Genomic DNA, 17,721 nt, shown 5'->3' with positions numbered 1-17,721 from the left:
GCCTTCTCCTTTAAGGGCTCCCTGGTTGAGCACACTGCAGCTTGTTTCCTCAGGTGTTAGTAGAAAATGGGGAGCAGAATACGTCCCAGTTACATCAACCTTATGGGAATAGAGAATCTCAGACCTCTATCCTGTGTCGACGGATTGAAGAGAGTATAGTTTGCTTTGAAGTTGGGGAGGGGGGAAATGCAGAAGCAGCAGAACACAGAAATCACAGCATGCTTGCAAAGCCTTGTTTCCTTACAACTCCAGTATAAACCAACCCTTCCCTCCTGATAAGGAGGGATAACTCTCTCCTTTCTCCTCAGCAATTAATACTGAATTCGTTAATTTTCTCCTTCATTTTGGGCAGTTCCCAAATCAAAGACAATAAGCAGGATATATGTCTTTGGCCAAGGCTTAAGTTTTTTTGGGGAGTGTGCATTTGTGGGCTGAATTCTGATAAATATTACAAATACCAGCACTGCACACAAAGAGGGCAGGATTTTTGGAGAAGAGATGTCTGTGCTTATCTTACATACTTCTCTGATCCCTCCTTAACGACTGTATCTGAGCACGTCATAATTTTTAATGTAAATCTCACTGCAAAGCAGGAGTATGGTTATGCTTAACAGAAGCAAACCATGACAACTGCTGGGAGCACACTAGCACAATGAGAAAGAACTCTGTGCTTTGATTGTGGGGCAAGAGGACCTCAGATCGAAGCCTACTTTTGTCCTTCTCTGCTGCTTGTCCGGACTCTCCTCCTCATCAAACGTGTGAGCAAAACAGCAACTGGGAAATGGAGGCTGCTGGCATCAGCTGAAAACAGAAAGGCAAAGCTCAACCTGCAAAGCTGCGCTCAGAGTTTGCCAGGAGCAGACAGCGTTCAGTTCACAACAAGGACCCTTGTAAGATCCCCACAGCCTAGCCAAAAAAAGAAATGCAGTCTGCTTCAAATCCCGGCCAGCAATTCCTGCTTCCTCTCCATCTCTGACCTGCAGCGCTTGTGTGACAGCACTGACATGGCAGCCTGTCTGACAGCATCATTTTTCTCCTCCTGCCTGGAAACAATCTTTTCCTTCCTCTCCTTCCTCCATGCGTTCCTCCGCAACCATCATTTCCTATCCCCAGCCTTTTAACACAGCTTCTTTCCAATAGTTATTTACAGCAGGGACAATGTACCAAAGACTGCGTAACTGGCCATGGAGTAAACACCCCTCATCAGACTAAAAGCAACCTGTGCATCTCCCCTGGCCTGTTGGAAACACATTTATTTCCAGTCAGTACTTTCTTGCTAGCTAGCAGGGCACACAGCGCCCAAGAACTGAGATCTAATTTTAATCCAATCTCTTTTCCCACCCTTGGGAGACCATCTGTGTTATTTATCCCAGTGCTGGACAGCCATAAGCACAGACATGTAGATTTAAAAAATGAGGCACAGCAGGTATCAGATAATAAACAAAGTTGCTCCTCCTCAGCTCCTTGTCCTTATTCCAGGATTCCTTGCCTGAACACTGCTGAACATTGAGATCCTTGTTTTTTCCGCAGCTGGGAGCTGTGGAGCAGTGAAGATGGAAAACAGAGACAAAGGCTATTATTCAAAATGTTTGCCTATCCCAAAAAGGGATGGAGACCTGGATCCAACACTGGGTCTGTTGGCAGCAACAGCTTATTTGCAAAAAAAGAGAATAATCCTCCTGGGATAATTAAGCAATAAAGACTCCCTAAATCAGACTCCCTTTTACAGACAAAGGCACGTGAGTGCTACGCAGTGGTCTGTGATCTCAGAGGGATCCCCCCCACACCTGCAGTGCTCAGTGCACCCACTCACAAAGCTTTCGAAGCCCTTGACAGCACCTCCACTGCTGATGTGCTGTGACTGATGCCTGTCACACCAACCAGCATTGTCTCATTGTGTCTCACATGCTCCCCTGTCATTCCAGATGGATGTCCATCTGTTGTCTCTCATCCTAGACTGGGAAGTCTTTAGGGCAAGAACCATCATTGTGTTCTGAGTTTCTACGTTAGTTAGCACACAGGGGTCCTGCTCCATGACCTGGTGGCTCCTAGGCAATGTCAAATAATTAGCAGTCATCTGACAGCACTAAAATCCCTCCAAAATGAAGCTTCCTGGAAGACTCCTAGAGCTCAGAGCAATATACCAGGCATTAAAACATTGCTACGTTATCTCTGACAGAAAGATCCAGGTTATTGTGGACAACTACAGTGATATTGCAGAGATGTCAAGAGGGAGGTGGAGGCAACTTCGCAACAAGGCAGCGTTTGTGTGAACAGTCTTCCCCGGCAGCCGGAAAACACCGTGGTTGGTACCCCTCCCTGGGTTACAGTTCAAATGTGTTCCAGAGGGCCAAATCTCATGGGACACTACCTTATCACAGCACTACCAGTACTGAAAAGTCCCGCTCAGGAGTTCACATAAAGCAACCAACATACATTTCACCTATGGGATTCCCTGCTCCAGGGGATTAGCAAGGCCACAGATAAACCCATCCTCAAAATAATGATATTTTCTAGAGGTAATATAAAAAAGAGGTACAGTTACAGGGGAGAGAAGACTCCACATTTCAAAGCCTATGGCAACCGTTAGCAGCCTGCAACCAAAAAAGGTAACTGCCCTCCACCTATTTTAACACATAATCGCCCATTTCCAGCCCCTTGATATGGGGGTGTGCTCTCTTCAAATGCAGAGTGACTGAATGATGGGGTTGAATGGTCTTTCTCCTACCTCTGGATCCTTACATCCCATGTCTGAGGAAGAGACCATACCTTAGTGCAATTGGCGGCTTTCGGCTCAAGGTCATTCAAGGTCACTAGTTCCCGGAGTAGGCTGCTCTCCTGGTAGCCTCCCTTCACTCCTCGCAGTTTGAAGTAAGCCTGAGATCGCTGGAGAATCAGTCTGAGGTTCACGGCGAACCCCGCCATGTCTATAGCAAAGGGGCGATGGGGGTCAAACACAGTTTTCCAGCCATAGACCTTCCCTGCAGCGTTCACTTTGGGTGACTCGTAACGCAAGCCACCGACGAAGGCTACTGGCCACACCGACACCTTCCTGGTGCTGCGCATCTGGAGGCAAGGAAAGAGAAGGGTACGGTGGGTGTGCAGAGAAGGATCGGCTGCATGTGACTTGCAACACACAAACCCAGCAGAACAATTTCCCTTTATTCAGTGTCCTGCAAGAAACGAATGTCCCCGAGCTTCAGGACAAACCCTAGAGCTAAGAGCCCTGGTTACATTCCCAGGCACCCTCTGTGGCTTGGACCAAGCCACAGAGTTCATTACTCACCTGTACAAGGATGCACATCCTGGAGCTGGATGAGCAAATTGGTTTGGAAAGTGGCAACTAACAATAGCAATAGTAACAGATAGCCGCGGAACCAAGCATCAGTTCAGTATTAACAGCAAAGCTGCCAATAATAAACATCACTGAGATTTAAGGCTGCTTTTTTGTCCAAAGGTCTTTGGAATTGTGGGGCATCAGTCCCCCACATGGACAGCTGGGGAAATCAGGACACAGAGGAGGGAAGCATCTTGTCCAAGGCCACCTGGAAATGCAGGAATGGCATATCTAGGAAGAAAGGTGCTTTCTCGGAAAGCTAAGGAGTTTGAGCTGCAATCTCAGCCTACGAGCCACAGTAAGGCATCCTTAGAGTGAGGCCCTGCAGCCGTAGCACACAACTTCATGGCCAGTTGTGAAGCGCAGCCTCTCCAGAAACGCCCAGCCTGCGGAACGATGCTTTGTAGCTGCTCCTGCTACCCAGCGGAACAATGCTGGATGCCTCTACTCCCTGCAGAGACAACAGAAATAGATAGGAGCCACCAGGGGACATTTCAGATGCCTGCACTTGCCAACAAAGATGCTTTGAATGCCAGTCTGCCCGCTCACCCCCAGCGCCCTGTCCTGCTCTGCTGGCAGGCTCAGCCTCGCGTTCTGCTCTCAGACCAGTCTCTTAGATCAGGGATCTCCCTGAGCTAATCTCATCACTGCTAATTACTGCAAACGAGACCAGAAGAGCTCTGGCACTTGCCCTTCTGCATTAAACACATGCTAATGGCAGCCCCTGTCCACAGGGAACAATAGTGTGTGTCTTCTGCATTTCACAGCACATTTCATTGGCTCCGTGTGACCTTAACTGCAGCTACATACCAGAGAGGAGAAGCCTCTAAGAGCAAAGCACATGAGTGAACGAAGGAACCCTTTCTGCTTTATTCATGTGCAGTGTCTGTCTCAAGATGCTGCCAGAGCCAGCCTCAAAGGGGACCGTGGAAGAACGACATTCAGTCTGAATTTGCTTTCAGCTTTAAAAGCGTGTATATTCCTGTGGCTACCCACGCTGAAGTGAAAGCCATTAGGGAAGGGAAAAGGGGCATGTATGGAGCAAATAAATAGGAGATCCCTGGTATGAAAATTGGCAACTGGTAGGGAAGGAAGCAGTCCTCCTTTTTCATCCCTTGCTGCAAGAGCACAGCCTCAAGGAGAGCAAGGGAACAAGTAATTTCTGAGCTGGAAGCCAGGTGAGGTACAGTGTACCTGGCACTGTAAGACCATTGCAAATCTGCAAACAGGGAAAGGCTCAGGAGTTCATTTAGAGCCCCAATAGGAGTGGAACAAAGAGAAAAGGTGGCGATAGCACATGGCAGCCTTCCCATGCTCAAGGCCATCGTCAGCACATGCTGAAATTCAGTCTGCCATCACCGTTCCTGGAGCCACAAGCTTCCAGGCTGAGATCTCAGCCCCATCGCCTACTTACAACAGCCTGAGAGACCATCCGTCCCCCGAAGCTGCGAGAGGAAGAGCTCCGGAGGGGAGTGCTGCACATGTCTCCCAGCAGAGACAGTCCTCTCCAAGGCAGTGTGTGAAGGGCTCCCCTTTTCTGGGAGGAGAAGCAAGCACTGACAAACACATGCTCCTCGCGTGTGCAGCAAGCCAGAGACAACGGCACAGAGCATCTCTGAACAAGATGTCCTGCAAGCGCTGTGACTGTGCTGACACCATTCAGGCGTAACTCTGAAAGGGCACTGCTACCTCAGCTGGGGATCTGTGCAGAGCAAGTGCCGGGCTCTTGACAGCTACAGAATTTCACCAGTGGACACTCTGGGATGAGAGCAAACAGCAAGCAAGGAAGAGAAACCCCAGTGACTCCTCAAACAAGAACAAACATGAATTAACAGACAGCCAAGTGCAATACATAGGGGTGGTGGAGAAGAAAGGTGGATAACATCAGATCGGGAACCAGCCGGAAATCTCCTCCAGGATGGTGCACGGAAGGAAGATGGCTGAGATTCCTTTTGCTAAGCACGTGCTTCTGCACAAGCACATCGGACAGCAGGCCGTTTTCCAACCCTAACAAGGCTCCCCACAGGGGAAGGCAGCTCCTCATTAGCTTCCTTCACAGCAAAACCTATCTGCCTCCTGAGCACAGGCCACAGGATAAACTGGGGTTCCCATTACTTCGCATAGGATGCCTTTGACACTGTGCAGTGCAGTAACCAAGCCCCATAGAATACCTCAGGACAGCTGCAGTGGGACCACTATACAGACAAGACTGATCCAGAGCTCAGGAGAGGATGTACACAGCATCTCCTCAGCTCAGTACACCCCATCTTTTACATCCCATGTGCTAATCTGCTGTATTTTGCCAGTTTGGGGCCACCCAGCAGGGTCTTACCTCCTCAAAGAGCTCCAGGCTGTAGGTGTTATCATCATCAGCAAAGTAAACAATCCCAGGCTGGCTGTTATTTTTGTTAAAGGTCTCTCTCAGCCATCTCAGGGCAAGGTTCCTCTGCATGGTCCCCCGGGGGATGCGGGGATCCCTCATGTCTCCCCGCAGCTTGTAGTTGCGGGGTGTCTCCACATTGAGGTGGGTGTAGTTAAGCCCCGTGTCCCGCAGCAGCCGGGTGATGAGAGGCGTGCGCCGTTGTGAGTCCTCCACCAGGATCCAGTGCAGGTTTGGCACGTGCAGGAGCGTGTTGGCCAAGCGCGTCAGCTCTGCCTTCTGTACGGGCCGGCTGTAGGTGGGTGTAATGACGTGGATGGTGGGAAGGGTGTCTGACCACGGGGGTGGGCGGGTATAAACATATTCTGTCCTCACCACCTCCACAATGTCCCGGTCCGACAAGCAGTATTCCTTGGAGTCCAAGCCTGCAGCGAGATCACGCCGGGAGTCACCACCATCATCTGAGCAAGGGTATGAGAGAGAAGAAAAAGCCGCATGGACTCAGTCCTCCAACACCCCCCCTCCCCTCCCCAGAACTGAGCCAGCAGGCTGCTTGCTAATAGCAAGTCACCCTCATCATTTCAGAGGAAAGGAAACAAGCTCGGATGGAGGCTTTAATAAATAAGTACACAAATAAATAAAGGAATCAGGGACAAACACATATGAGAAAAGAAGTTCCTGCTGTTAGAAAATCAGCACTAAACAAGGCCTGAGAGCCCAGGACAATGCTACAGCTGAGTGCTCAGAATAAGCAACTTCAAAAAGCACCCAGTAGAGACAGGCTTGTACAGCAATTAGATCTAGATAAAGAAAATAGCAACGTGGATAGACGATCTGTCACTCATGAAGAGCTCCAGTGCTTCTGGGTACCATGCTCAGTGGGACAGGACGCATGGCTCTGCACTCAGGCACTGGAGCACCTGGACTGGGAGGCAGGGATCTAACTGGTGGAAAATACCAAGTCAGTGAAGATCGCCCAGCAGCATCATTTAGCCAGGATACTGCAGGACCCCGCTGCTCTCCTAACAGGCCTGGATGGAGCACAGAGAAGTGGGGAAAGACACGCTTCAAATCCAGAAATGGAGAGCAGAAATTAAAGCCTGCAATTGTATTTTTTTTCCTGCAGACTTTCACCTGCCTCTGACTAATCTCTCCTCAAAAAGACCCTACCAATCTCTGAACATAACAGCTGATTCAGTAGTGCGGATGTGAACAATGAGCAGCATATGTATAGGACACACTGATCCAAACATATAAAAACCCTTGCAAAGACAGACTTGTTCACGGTCACCTCAAGGGAAAAAAAAAAAGTTCATGCACCTGTCACTTTTCCAGGGTGCGACTTTCACACTTTCGTACCACTGTAGACCAGCAGGAATACCATGGTCTACAGTTAGGAACTGGCATGAAGGGGCATCTCCATTCAGGATATAAGCCAGCTGCTCTCTAGTGGGCACATAATACTTTGAGCCATACATTTTGCAAAACCAGCTACTACCAGAAGCTTCAGATGAGAAAGAACAGGAACAGACAGACATTAGATCTGACCCAGCAGGATACTACCTATGTTTTTTTCATAGCATGTTACTCTTCCAGCAGCACAGACTTTGATACCAGCCCTGAACTGAATGACAGCCTTGTACTCCATGGCATTGATGGAGGGAGGGTGTGTATCGGGGGGGGGGGGGGGGGCACAGGGACAAGGTGTCCTGCACATGTTGGTATCGGGCCCTATATAAGGCAAAGCACATCAGCATCACATAGCAGAGCTCTCTCAAAGCAGAGAACAGTGGAATCAATTCAAAAATAAATCTGCAAAATGCATTGGACACAGACACAAATGTAATTAGCCAGGACAGTGCTTGAGACAGTTTGCAAACCCCGGCAGGTCAAACCCTCAGCTGTAAAACCTGGCACGTGTTAAGCACTGATGTTCTGCGCTTGCTAGCATGTAGATGCACATCTCTTTTTCAGCACCTGCTACCAAAGGATCTCAGAAACACATTACAGGAACAAAAAGATTTCTCCCAAGAGCTTTCAGGTTGGTCTCTATCACCACTCATTTTCCACTGGGGGCTCAGAGAAGCAGAGGCAGAAGAAGCGTCTTACCAAGGTCATCAGTAAGTTCAGGACTGAGTCAGAGCAGAGCAGTCTCTGTGCCGTAACTCCAGTGTCCACGGCCATTCACAAAAAACAGCTCCCAGTTTTTAGGGGCATTGAATCAAACTGGCATACAGACAGCGTATTCTTAGTAGTCTTTCAAGTCCTGCTTTAGAGCCCAATAGACCCCTCATCCTCTGAAACACTGTCCACCTTTCAGGGGGGACCACAGTCATTTTTCCCTTAAGAACTGCCCAAAGCCTCATGGGTGGCTGTCAGTCCTCCAGGGAGAAAGGTAAAGCTGCTCAGGCCAGACTCTGAAATTCTTGACGATTCAAACTGCACGTCAGTGTTCAGCAAAAGGATAAGGAACTGTGGGGAAAATTAAAAGGGGAGAGGATCTCCCAGAGAAAGGGACCGGAGAGGGAAAATGAGCTGGCCTTCTTCCCCACAAGACAAGCCTCCCCACACTGACCTGCCTGCCCTGGCGCTCAGCAGAAGGGCAGAACCAAGAATGAAGAGCGCAACAGGCAGCGTGGCTTCTTCCAGCCCCCAAGAGCTCTCACAGCCCTCAGATATTGCTGCTACGCCAAGAACAGGATAAAAACTAGGACCCTTCTGGCCAGAGAGGATCCCCCAGAACTTCCTGCATTCATCTGATTTGGGGCAGGGCTCTATTTAATGCTTTTTGTGACAGGTAGTGTGGAAGCTGATTCTCTCATAGCATTGTAACTCCACCAATCAGGTGAGATGCTGGCTCTTGCCTTCTCCTTCAAGTGCAAAAGCACCAGTTTTCTGCTTTCAGGAGGACACTTAAAAATGCTCTTTGCCTCATGTCTCCCAGAGCAGCTGTCTCAAGTGGCAGCTTTGCTTCCACTGCTCTCTTTTTTGCAGCTTTCCTTCTGGACCAACTTGTGTGCATAATGCTGCAAAGGCCAGCAGGAAGGAAATCCTCTCTTACAGATCATCAGGGAACAAAGAAAAGCATCTTCCTTCAGTTCTCTGGATATAGGCCATAAAGAGCTCTCCAAGTGCAGTAAGCATATCCCATGGCTTGGAGTTTGATGTCTCTGAAGAACCCCTACGAGCCCTGGGCTGTTCCTACAGCAGAAGTGGGGAGGCTTCTGCATGAGCATGGACTAGGAGCTGAGATGAGCATGGCTGCCATGGAGAAATGAAATGAGAGAGGAGATGAGGACGAGGGAGGGATGCACAGACTTGGCATGGGCTGGTTTGATTTCTCTCACCCTTGTGCACTGCAAGCAGTGGAGCAATGGTGCTCTGGTGCCAGACGGTGATTAGTAGCGTCCAGGGCAGAACTATCAGCACGATAGCCAGGATGTCTCGTCTCTTCGGCATCTCCAAGACTGACTGGACCCACAGCTCCTCATTACCTGACAGTGAAAACCCCAGAGACAGAACAGCAGAGCACATGGAGAACAGAAATAAATGGGCAAGAAGGAACAAGGACAGAGAGAGAGAACGCGAGAGAGGGAGAGAGCAGCAAAGGCGACACGACTCGTAGGTCTTACCAGTGCTTACAACCCACCCATTGCAGAAGCAGGTTTGGAGGGGTCTCGGCTGCTGAGACCAGGAGCAGGAGGGCACTTCTACAGGACACTGCCGGAGCTGCCAGCAGGAACCTCAGGGACTCATTTGGAAGGAAACCTGCAACACAAAACAAAGGTGAGTAGGCAGAGAAAAGTACTAGGGAGCTGCTCCATAGAGTTCACAAATCCTCCTTACAAAGAACAAACCAAACTGGGGCAGTGAGCAACAGAAATGTGTCCCATCCCTCCAGGGAGAGGTGCCTCCTGAGTGTCCAGAGCCTTGCTTTCCTCTGCATCCACTTGTCAAGCAAGTCCCTTGCTTCAGCCAAGCAAAAGCTGCTCAGTGCCGCAGCGTCTGAACCATCCCCCAGCAGAAAAGCAGCCTTCATCCACAAGCCAGCCAAGCCTCACCACGCCACGTGCGAGTCCCAAGCCCCGAGGAGGAAGCAGAGACCGTAATGACCACATTACTTGCCTGACACATCAGCAAGTGCTCTGACCCACCAGGCCCTCTCCCTCTGCCAAGCAGAGCACTCGGGGTGGCTGCACCTACGCTCTTGGGAATACAGCTCCAGCAAAGCTGGTGACCCTGCGTTTTGCCCATCATTCTAATCCCCTCAGCTCAGACCTTCCCGCTGGCATCTTTGACGCAGCCAGTTTTAACTCAGGCTTCCAATGGCCTGTTCAGGTTCATTTCTTCCATCTCGGAGGTGTTGCGACTGGAGTATATTAAACTGCCACAATGGCTTAGTTTGATGCAATACAAGCACATACAAGATTTAAGCAGACTGTATTTTATCCAAGTATCTTGGCAAGCAAAGTACGCCACTTAGCAGGGACACGCACGGTGGACAGTTTGCAAACACGGGTAGCAGTTTAGTACCACCGTTCCCATGTGGGGGAACGCATTAGCCCGCTGCCAAAAGGGCTGCATTGCAGACAAGGGAGAGCCCAGAGAATACCGCAGTCGAAGGCAGGGAGCAGCCTGCTCTGGGGAAAAGCACTCATCTCCCACAGCACCGCTGCTGGCTGGCTGGTCACCACTGTCACCGCAGTGCCCTGGAAACTATCGGATCCCCCCCTTCAGTCAGAGGGGAGCTCCTCAAGCCTGGGCTGTACATAAAACACTACTTTGCAAATGTTTTTCCCCAAGAGCCTTGGAGCTTGCTTTTGCTTGGTTGCATGGGGCAGTCACAGAAAGATCCAGGTTCAAATCCCTGATTAGCCCAATTTGGATTGATGTGAATTTCCCTTGGCTATGCCTTGACCACTGGGCTGTATGGTCAGCCTCCGGCACTGAGCCCAGTGGAAGACTTGAAGTGAAATGGCTGAAGGGTTGTCCTTGTAAAGTGTAAGCAAGCGATATTCAAGTTGCTGGGCAGAACCTGGTTCTTCCCAATTAGCACTTCAATCACAGAGGTATTAATTTACCAGGGAAAACAAGGGGTAGGGAACACACAGGTTGGCCTTCATCCTTAAAACAGGCATGTTTTTGGACTCGACATTTGGACTCGATGATCTCAAAGGTCCTTTCCAACCATGAAGATTCTATGTAAATGTCCCTCAACAAAAGTTTCATCGAATCCATTTTTTTCCACACATACGAAACCCCAACTTGTCAAAAATTTTCCAGGCAACTCTAGCAAACAGCCAGTTGCCCATCCAGAGGTCTCTCACCAGGGAGAGACCTGCCACCTCCCATAGAAAAACCTGTGCAGAGATCATGGTGCCAGCATCTATGGAAGGAGGTTGTGGTGGAGCAGGGCAAGCTGCTGTTAGTGAGAGTGATAAGAAGAAGCCAGTCTTCTAGAAGGGTCTCCAGAGGAAACACCAACAAAACTCTAAACCAACCACCAAACACACCTGGTTCTATGGAAAGCAGGTTTTCCTGCAGTCAAGTATGGGGAACCAGCAGGAAAAAGCTTTTCACCGCCCAAGGATACACCCTGTGCAGCTCGACACCCTGCAGACTTTCAAGGAAGCACCTCCCAGCAACGTGGATTTGTCCCCATTTTTTTCAGAACTGGAGAAAGAAGCCTCATCCAGATGAAATAAACCAGGAAGGAAGAGGAGGAATTATTCCAGCAAACATCAGCCTTCTGCTGCATCCCTGTCCAGCTCTCAGAGCCAGAGAAATCCCACTGGCCTGGCTCTGCCAAAGCACACGGTGCCCTCAGGAAAGAGCATCTGGCCTCATCCTTGCTGTCCCTGCAGTTGCTGTCAGTGCCTGAACAGAGGGCACTGAGTGCTGGCATCCTTTGCATCCTCTAAATAAAGCCAGTACACATCCCTTGAGCATCCCTGTAGGGCAGAGCCGTAAGGGGCAGCTCTGGCAAGACCGAACACCTTGCCTAGTGAAGTGCCTCCGCTGCAAACGCACCAAGGAAAGGACTCTGCCACTGGAGAGGGGGTGGGAGGAAATGTCATGCTAAAAGAGCCACTCAGAGTCAATTCGCAGCATTTGGCACGCTGCCACAGTGGGCTGGCATGCACCACATGCCCTGTTTGTCAAGGGCAGCTTCCTCCCAACACAGTGCTCTTACCTTAAAGATGCCTTTTCCCTGCCTCCTGCCAATCCAGACTCAAATTGTCAGCATCCTCCCATGGGACAGGCTCACCCTGGCCTTCGTTTGATGGAGAACGGGCACCTTTGGGCTGGGGTACTACTCTATTTCCATCCCCTCAACACAGGGGAAAATGAGCAGGCTCCAACGATTTGTGCATTGGTCTCTTCAGCATCGATTCCTTTTAATTTGCTCCAGAGCATTTAGCAGCTCCCTGGTCAATCATCTGTCACTTTGGTGCTCCAGCTGCCAAGGGCCAACACAGCCCACTTGTGCCCCGGCAGAGAGAACTGTCGGCTTTGCTTTGCAGCTCTGCTGGGGCTGGCAGCAGAGAGCTCCCAGGGATGGCACTCTCTGCCATGGGAACCCTTCCTCCCCGTGTCCTCCCGGGGCTGGCTGAACGCTGAGCTCCTTTTGCACCATCGGCAATTGTGGGCTGCAGAGGAGAATCAGATACCCCGCGCGCAATGGCTGTAATTAATGTTCCTTCCCTACCCAGCACGCTCCACACGCCCAAAGGGACACAACCCCAGTATGGATCCGCATCGCAGATGGCGATGGTCGGCTGGGGGGGAACATGGAGCCCCAGACCACAGCCTGACCCCCAGTTGCTGACCCGCACTTCTGCACCCCGAGCTGCACCCGCCGTGTATCATGTGCTCTGCTCCGCAGCAAAGGCATTTGCTCGCTCTTAACTCCTGAAGCTGTTTGATTTTATTGATGACCCTGAGAAGCCTGACTGAAGGACATCGTATGAATTCACTTGGGGCTGCTGTGAGCACTATGAAATCTGGATTCAGGCGAAGTATTTCAAGCGTGTTCTCTCTCAACACGCTAATGCAGTTGAGGGCCTCAATGCAGGGTGACGCCAGTTCTCAGTGTAACAAAGCCACACTCGCACCTCACTGTCACGTGTTAAAGCTGCAAAAGGTGAAATCCATTTTCTCCTGTGAACAACATCAGCTAGGAAATACATGGTCGCCTGCGATTTTACACTGCTGGTGAGAGAAGTCACAGCTTCACAGCCCAAGACAGTGGGCTCGCCCCGCATCCAAAAAATCCCTCGCTACCAAAGCTGAATGATGCTGTTTGTTGCTGTTTACGGCACAAATGAGGCTAGCCAAAAATTAGTCTGGGGAAAATGACGCTCCTCCTCAAGGCATTCACTCCACCCCTGCCCCATCATAATACCACTCTCCTTTTCCCACTGCAAATGTTAAAAACAAAACCTGGCTTTGTTCAGACTGTCAATTTTAAGCTTCTGCTATCGCCTCCTCCACAAGGAAAAGAAGGAGGAACAAATTTAAACATGAACTAATTAAAAAGATCAAACTCTATTTTCCACTACGGAAAGTATACTTTCTTTTTTCAGTTTTGAAAAATCAGGCAAAAGGCACAAATCACCAGCTCAAATGTAAGCGGTTCTGGGGTTAAAATATTTCTAAGACAAAGGTGTTTTGCATAGTTTGGAAAGACTTTCCTTGGCAGAAATATATTTTGACATGCTGCAAGCAGAAGGGCTATGCCACATGGTGAAAGAGATTTCACATCCTCCGGCAGAGGGCAATGGAGTCAAGGCATGACAATATTAAAAGGGCACTCATCTAATAAAAAAAGCTTTAATAAATCCTGGAGCCATGTGTTGGTAACGTGCTGGATTATTAAATGCTGAAGTTTCTTTTTTTAAATCAAGTTAATTGGCGTCAGCTCTGACACTTACCGTAGGAAACACTGATTTGATCTGCAATCTGGTTTATAGTCAGTTTTACCTTCTTTCTTCCTTTGGGGCTGCTCAGCCCCAGCGTCACTACTCCCTGGTTTTCCCACATTGAACAGAAGTGATTTAGAACATGTTAAACTGAAGAATTGCTTGACTTGAATTTATATATATACCTAAGTCAGTGGAGTAAAAATACTGCCTAGATGTAAGAAAAAGACACACAAACAAACATACCAAACACTTACTTGTATTACAAAGCCGACAGGAAATAACAAATAAACACAGCCAAATCCTACAACAAAAGCTTTACAAAGAAAATAAACACTCATACTTCAGGATACAACTCACTAATAAATAGCTTTTCCCCCCTGTGCAAAGTATCCCCTAAACCTAAACACAGAGTTTCCTTCACCTTTGCAATGGCAACTGGTTCTGATCCCTGCTGGAAAATGATGCGGGAGCGGCACGAGCCAGCGCTGGTCCCTCTGCTCAGTCCCCCTCAATCCACGGAGCAGCTGGACCACAAGCCCTGAGACCCAACAAACCCTTTTCAATTTACATCCACGCCTGAGCTGGTTGTCTCGCCCAGAAAACAACTGAGGGCATGAGAGCACAGCACTGTCCTGTTTTCAGGTGAGGAAACCAAGGCACGGGGCAATCACGGCTCTCCCTTGCAATCACCCAGCACAGCAGACACTGGGGACAAGGGCTCTGTCACTGGGCTCCTCTGGCCACACACAGAAACACTGGTGAATGGCTCTATCTAGATGCTCCTTGCCACACTGCATGGCAGGGGATGGGCGTGACAAGCCTCTGTCTAAGATTTTGGTATTTGGCAGAAAAGGCTTGTAAAGCCCAGGCTAAAAATAAAGGTAGTAATAAAAGCCTCGTGCTCGTTAATTACTCTGTAAGCCATTACTGCCTAAAAACCCCATAACTTTAATGGGGGCTATTATAAGTATAGTAGCAAAACTGTGGAGCTAATTACTGTTTAGTTATTAAGCTGAACATAGCCAGAACTGAGGAATGAGCATGCAGAATTGCTTGTTCTTCGAGGATTTAATTAGGGGTGCCAACTTCAACCTCAGATTCTCCCGACCCACGGCAGAAAAGGACAGAGGCTCCGCACGATGACACAAGGGGCAACGCACCATGCTTGAGATGAGCTGATTTGTCCAACGCAAAGCTTGAATTGCAAGTCAAGAAAGGGAGTGAGAATGATGTGGAAATGTTTCGGACAACCATTACAAGCCTGCCAGCTAGAGGAGAATCGGATTCACCCACGGGAATCAAAAATGTTGAGCCAACGCGGACTGGGTCTGCGATGCAGGGTGAGGATTTGCATCATCTCTTCATCCAGCATTTGTTTCCTTCTTTTAAAAAATTAAAATAATTCCTGTGGCCAAAAATAGAGAAATGATGTGTTGTTCTTTTTATTTTCTTTCTTTTTTTAAACACAAGAAGTAGAAAATTCAGAAATATTGGACAAGCCTGGAAAGGAAGCTTGGTTTTAGGAGGTTGTTTTTCCACTCGATACTTTTGTCCAGCTTCACCTGCAAACCCTAGTTCTGTCCCTACACTTGCCTTGGCCACATACACAGGGGCCACTCTGTGTGTTTTCCAAACTGTTAGAGAAACTGAAGCACAGAGATTGCAGAATTTCCCCAACTTTGCAACAGTTGAGGTAAAACCTGACCTACTCTCCCCTCCTAGTCCTGAGCCCCTGTCGCAACAAATGGGATCAAGAACACAGATTATCTCACAGAAAAAAATAATATTAACCAAGCTTCTCAGAACAACACTTCAAATTTAAAGCAAGCATGAGCAAAGTGGATCAAGGGAGCTCAACACAAGCACAATTAGCTGCTGTAACTTATTGCCACAGGATACTAAGAAGAACAAGAACTTAACAGGATTCGAAAAAGGATTAGTTGTGTATGTGAATAAACTGCATATCCAGAATTAGAATGAACCACCCACCAGTTTGGAAAACATATAAACCCTTGAGTTTCAGAGCTTCAGACAAATTTTAACAAGCATCAGAAACTTTCTCTTCTCCAGATTAATCTTCCCTCCGTGCTGCTCCGCCTCTGCAGATGCCAGTGTTATTATTATTATTGTTTTTTATTTTTTTTAGGTTGTTAAAGACCTTAAAGATCATCAAGTCCAACTGTAAACCCCACACTGCCAAGTCCACCACTAAACCATGTCCCTCAGCACCACATCTGCACATCTTTTAAATATCTTCAGGGATGGTGACTCAACCCCTTCCCTGGGCCGCCTGTTACGATGCTTGACAACCCTTTCAGTGAAGTTTTTCCTAATATCCAATCTAAACCTCCCCTGGCACAACTTGAGGCCATTTCCTCTTATCCTATTACTTGTGACTTGCGAAAAGAGACTGACTCCCACCTCACTACACTCTCTTTTCAGCTAGTAGAGGTGGCCAGAGCTAGAAACAGGACAGAAGATGTGATGGCACTGCTCTTATGCTGACTACACCGCCTAGTCCCACGATTTCACTGCTTCCAACAGCAAGGCAGATCTTCTGTTAAATCCTTACAGGATTTAATGCATTGTCCTAAATGTGTTTGCTTTCTTGTACAGGTTCTTACATCGCAATCATCACCAGAGTGCCCAAGTGTTGTCTGGGATTTCTCAAAGATCCTTAGCTACAGTCACTGCACTTCCTTTGCTTGTTGCTCCATGGACACGCAGGGGAATGCCTCGGATGGGGCAGGTATCCTTTTATCACAGTGCTTTTGAAAAAGGTTGAACCTGGGCTTTGCAAGCTTCTTGTGACAAGCAAGGCAGAAGCAAAAAACATGTCGCGCACTTGGCAAGGCTGATGTGGATCCTTGGTGCCTGGGAGAGTCTCCTCAGTCTTGGTCTGTTGCAGAGGCAGTGCTGCCCTTACTGGTTTCGGAGGATGCACTGGTCTCTCAGTCAGGATTGGCAACACTTGGACCAGACGCCCTCTCAAAGCAGGAAAGCTTTGGGTTGACTCAGGTCTTGGATGAGAAAGTATTTACAGCACGCAATACTTCTTGATAAACGGCTGCGCTTCACACATAGTTTTTAAAAAGCATCTCTATCAAGATGAAAAGCTGTTTGACTTACAGCCCACTTCCAAAATAGAAAGACAACTGGGAGTTGTTTTCTTAGGGAAAATGCTGATGACACCCAGGAAAACTTGTTCGACTTTCTCTAAGGTTGCTTGTGGGTGAGTGCTGAATACATGCTGGGAACAGAGTGCTCCAACAATTAGCTCATTTAAAGGTTTCTCCATTAAGACTTCTCGAACTTGTGACACAACAATACCTTGACTTATCCTCTTTGCCCATCTAAGACACCATCAACACTGTCAGAGACAGACATATTTCCAGACTTTCTATTTCCACCTCTGTGGTCTGCATTGCACTGAATATTTTGTGCACCGCTGACTTCCATAGATTTTAAAAAGTGACATTAACAAAGGATGACCCATTTTCAACATGATTGGACTAAATTCCCCAGCTCCATAATAGGCTTTGCATATGCTTTGTCCAAAGGGTTTGAAGACACGCGCTTCCGCGTGATTCCTCATGTGAGAGAGGCGGGAGGCCTAACCACCAAGCCTCACCTTTGCAACCAGCAGACCAGCCACGGCCACTGTTTCAGGATCTGCCAGACTGAATCATTGAGCCAAACACGTCAAGTTAACACCAGGCTCCCTGTGGACTTGCCTTTCTCGCTCTACCCAAGGAAGCCTCACGAGTTAAAGATGAGTAACGTAGCTGGGTGATGAAAGAATGGACATGGCTGTCAGAAGGAAGACTGCAACGCTCACTAATGCTGTAGTAAGGATTACCTCACCACCACACGGTTCACAGCTTTTGTTGTTAGCGGTTGAGAGAAGCCCCAGGCTTTTATATACTGTCTAAATTCAGGGTGTAGGATTCTCTGGGTGCATCTAGAATCCCGGGCTAGTGGGATACGCTAGGGGCTGCCTCCCATCACACTGGCACCTGGGAAAGTTCACAAATATGACCGTCAACTAGGAAGAGCTATGCCCAGCAAGCCACAAGCCC

General features: G+C 48.6%; 1 protein-coding gene across 7 annotated transcripts in view; it reads right to left on the bottom strand.

Annotated features, from left to right (window-relative positions):
- Positions 1-17,721, bottom strand: part of B3GAT1 (beta-1,3-glucuronyltransferase 1) — a 60,061-nt gene that overhangs the window by 8,444 nt on the left and 33,896 nt on the right. For 2 of the 7 annotated variants that reach the window (XM_054223162.1, XM_054223161.1), the window contains exons 2-5: positions 9,367-9,485; positions 9,065-9,211; positions 5,670-6,178; positions 2,770-3,066 (exon numbers count right to left, since the gene is read on the bottom strand). In XM_054223162.1, coding sequence (XP_054079137.1) covers positions 2,770-3,066; positions 5,670-6,178; positions 9,065-9,211; positions 9,367-9,370 — 957 coding nt within the window. In that variant the 5' untranslated portion in view covers positions 9,371-9,485. Of the gene's footprint in view, positions 1-2,769; positions 3,067-5,669; positions 6,179-9,064; positions 9,212-9,349; positions 9,486-17,721 lie in introns of those variants that run through there. The other 5 variants (XR_008469660.1, XR_008469661.1, XM_054223163.1 and 2 more) reach the window with 4 other exon arrangements.

The sequence above is a fragment of the Rissa tridactyla genome, chromosome 17 (assembly GCF_028500815.1).
Source record: "Rissa tridactyla isolate bRisTri1 chromosome 17, bRisTri1.patW.cur.20221130, whole genome shotgun sequence".
Classification (NCBI taxonomy): domain Eukaryota; kingdom Metazoa; phylum Chordata; class Aves; order Charadriiformes; family Laridae; genus Rissa; species Rissa tridactyla.
The sequence above is the reverse complement of the archived record's forward strand: the minus strand, read 5'-3'. Positions and strand labels throughout refer to the sequence as shown.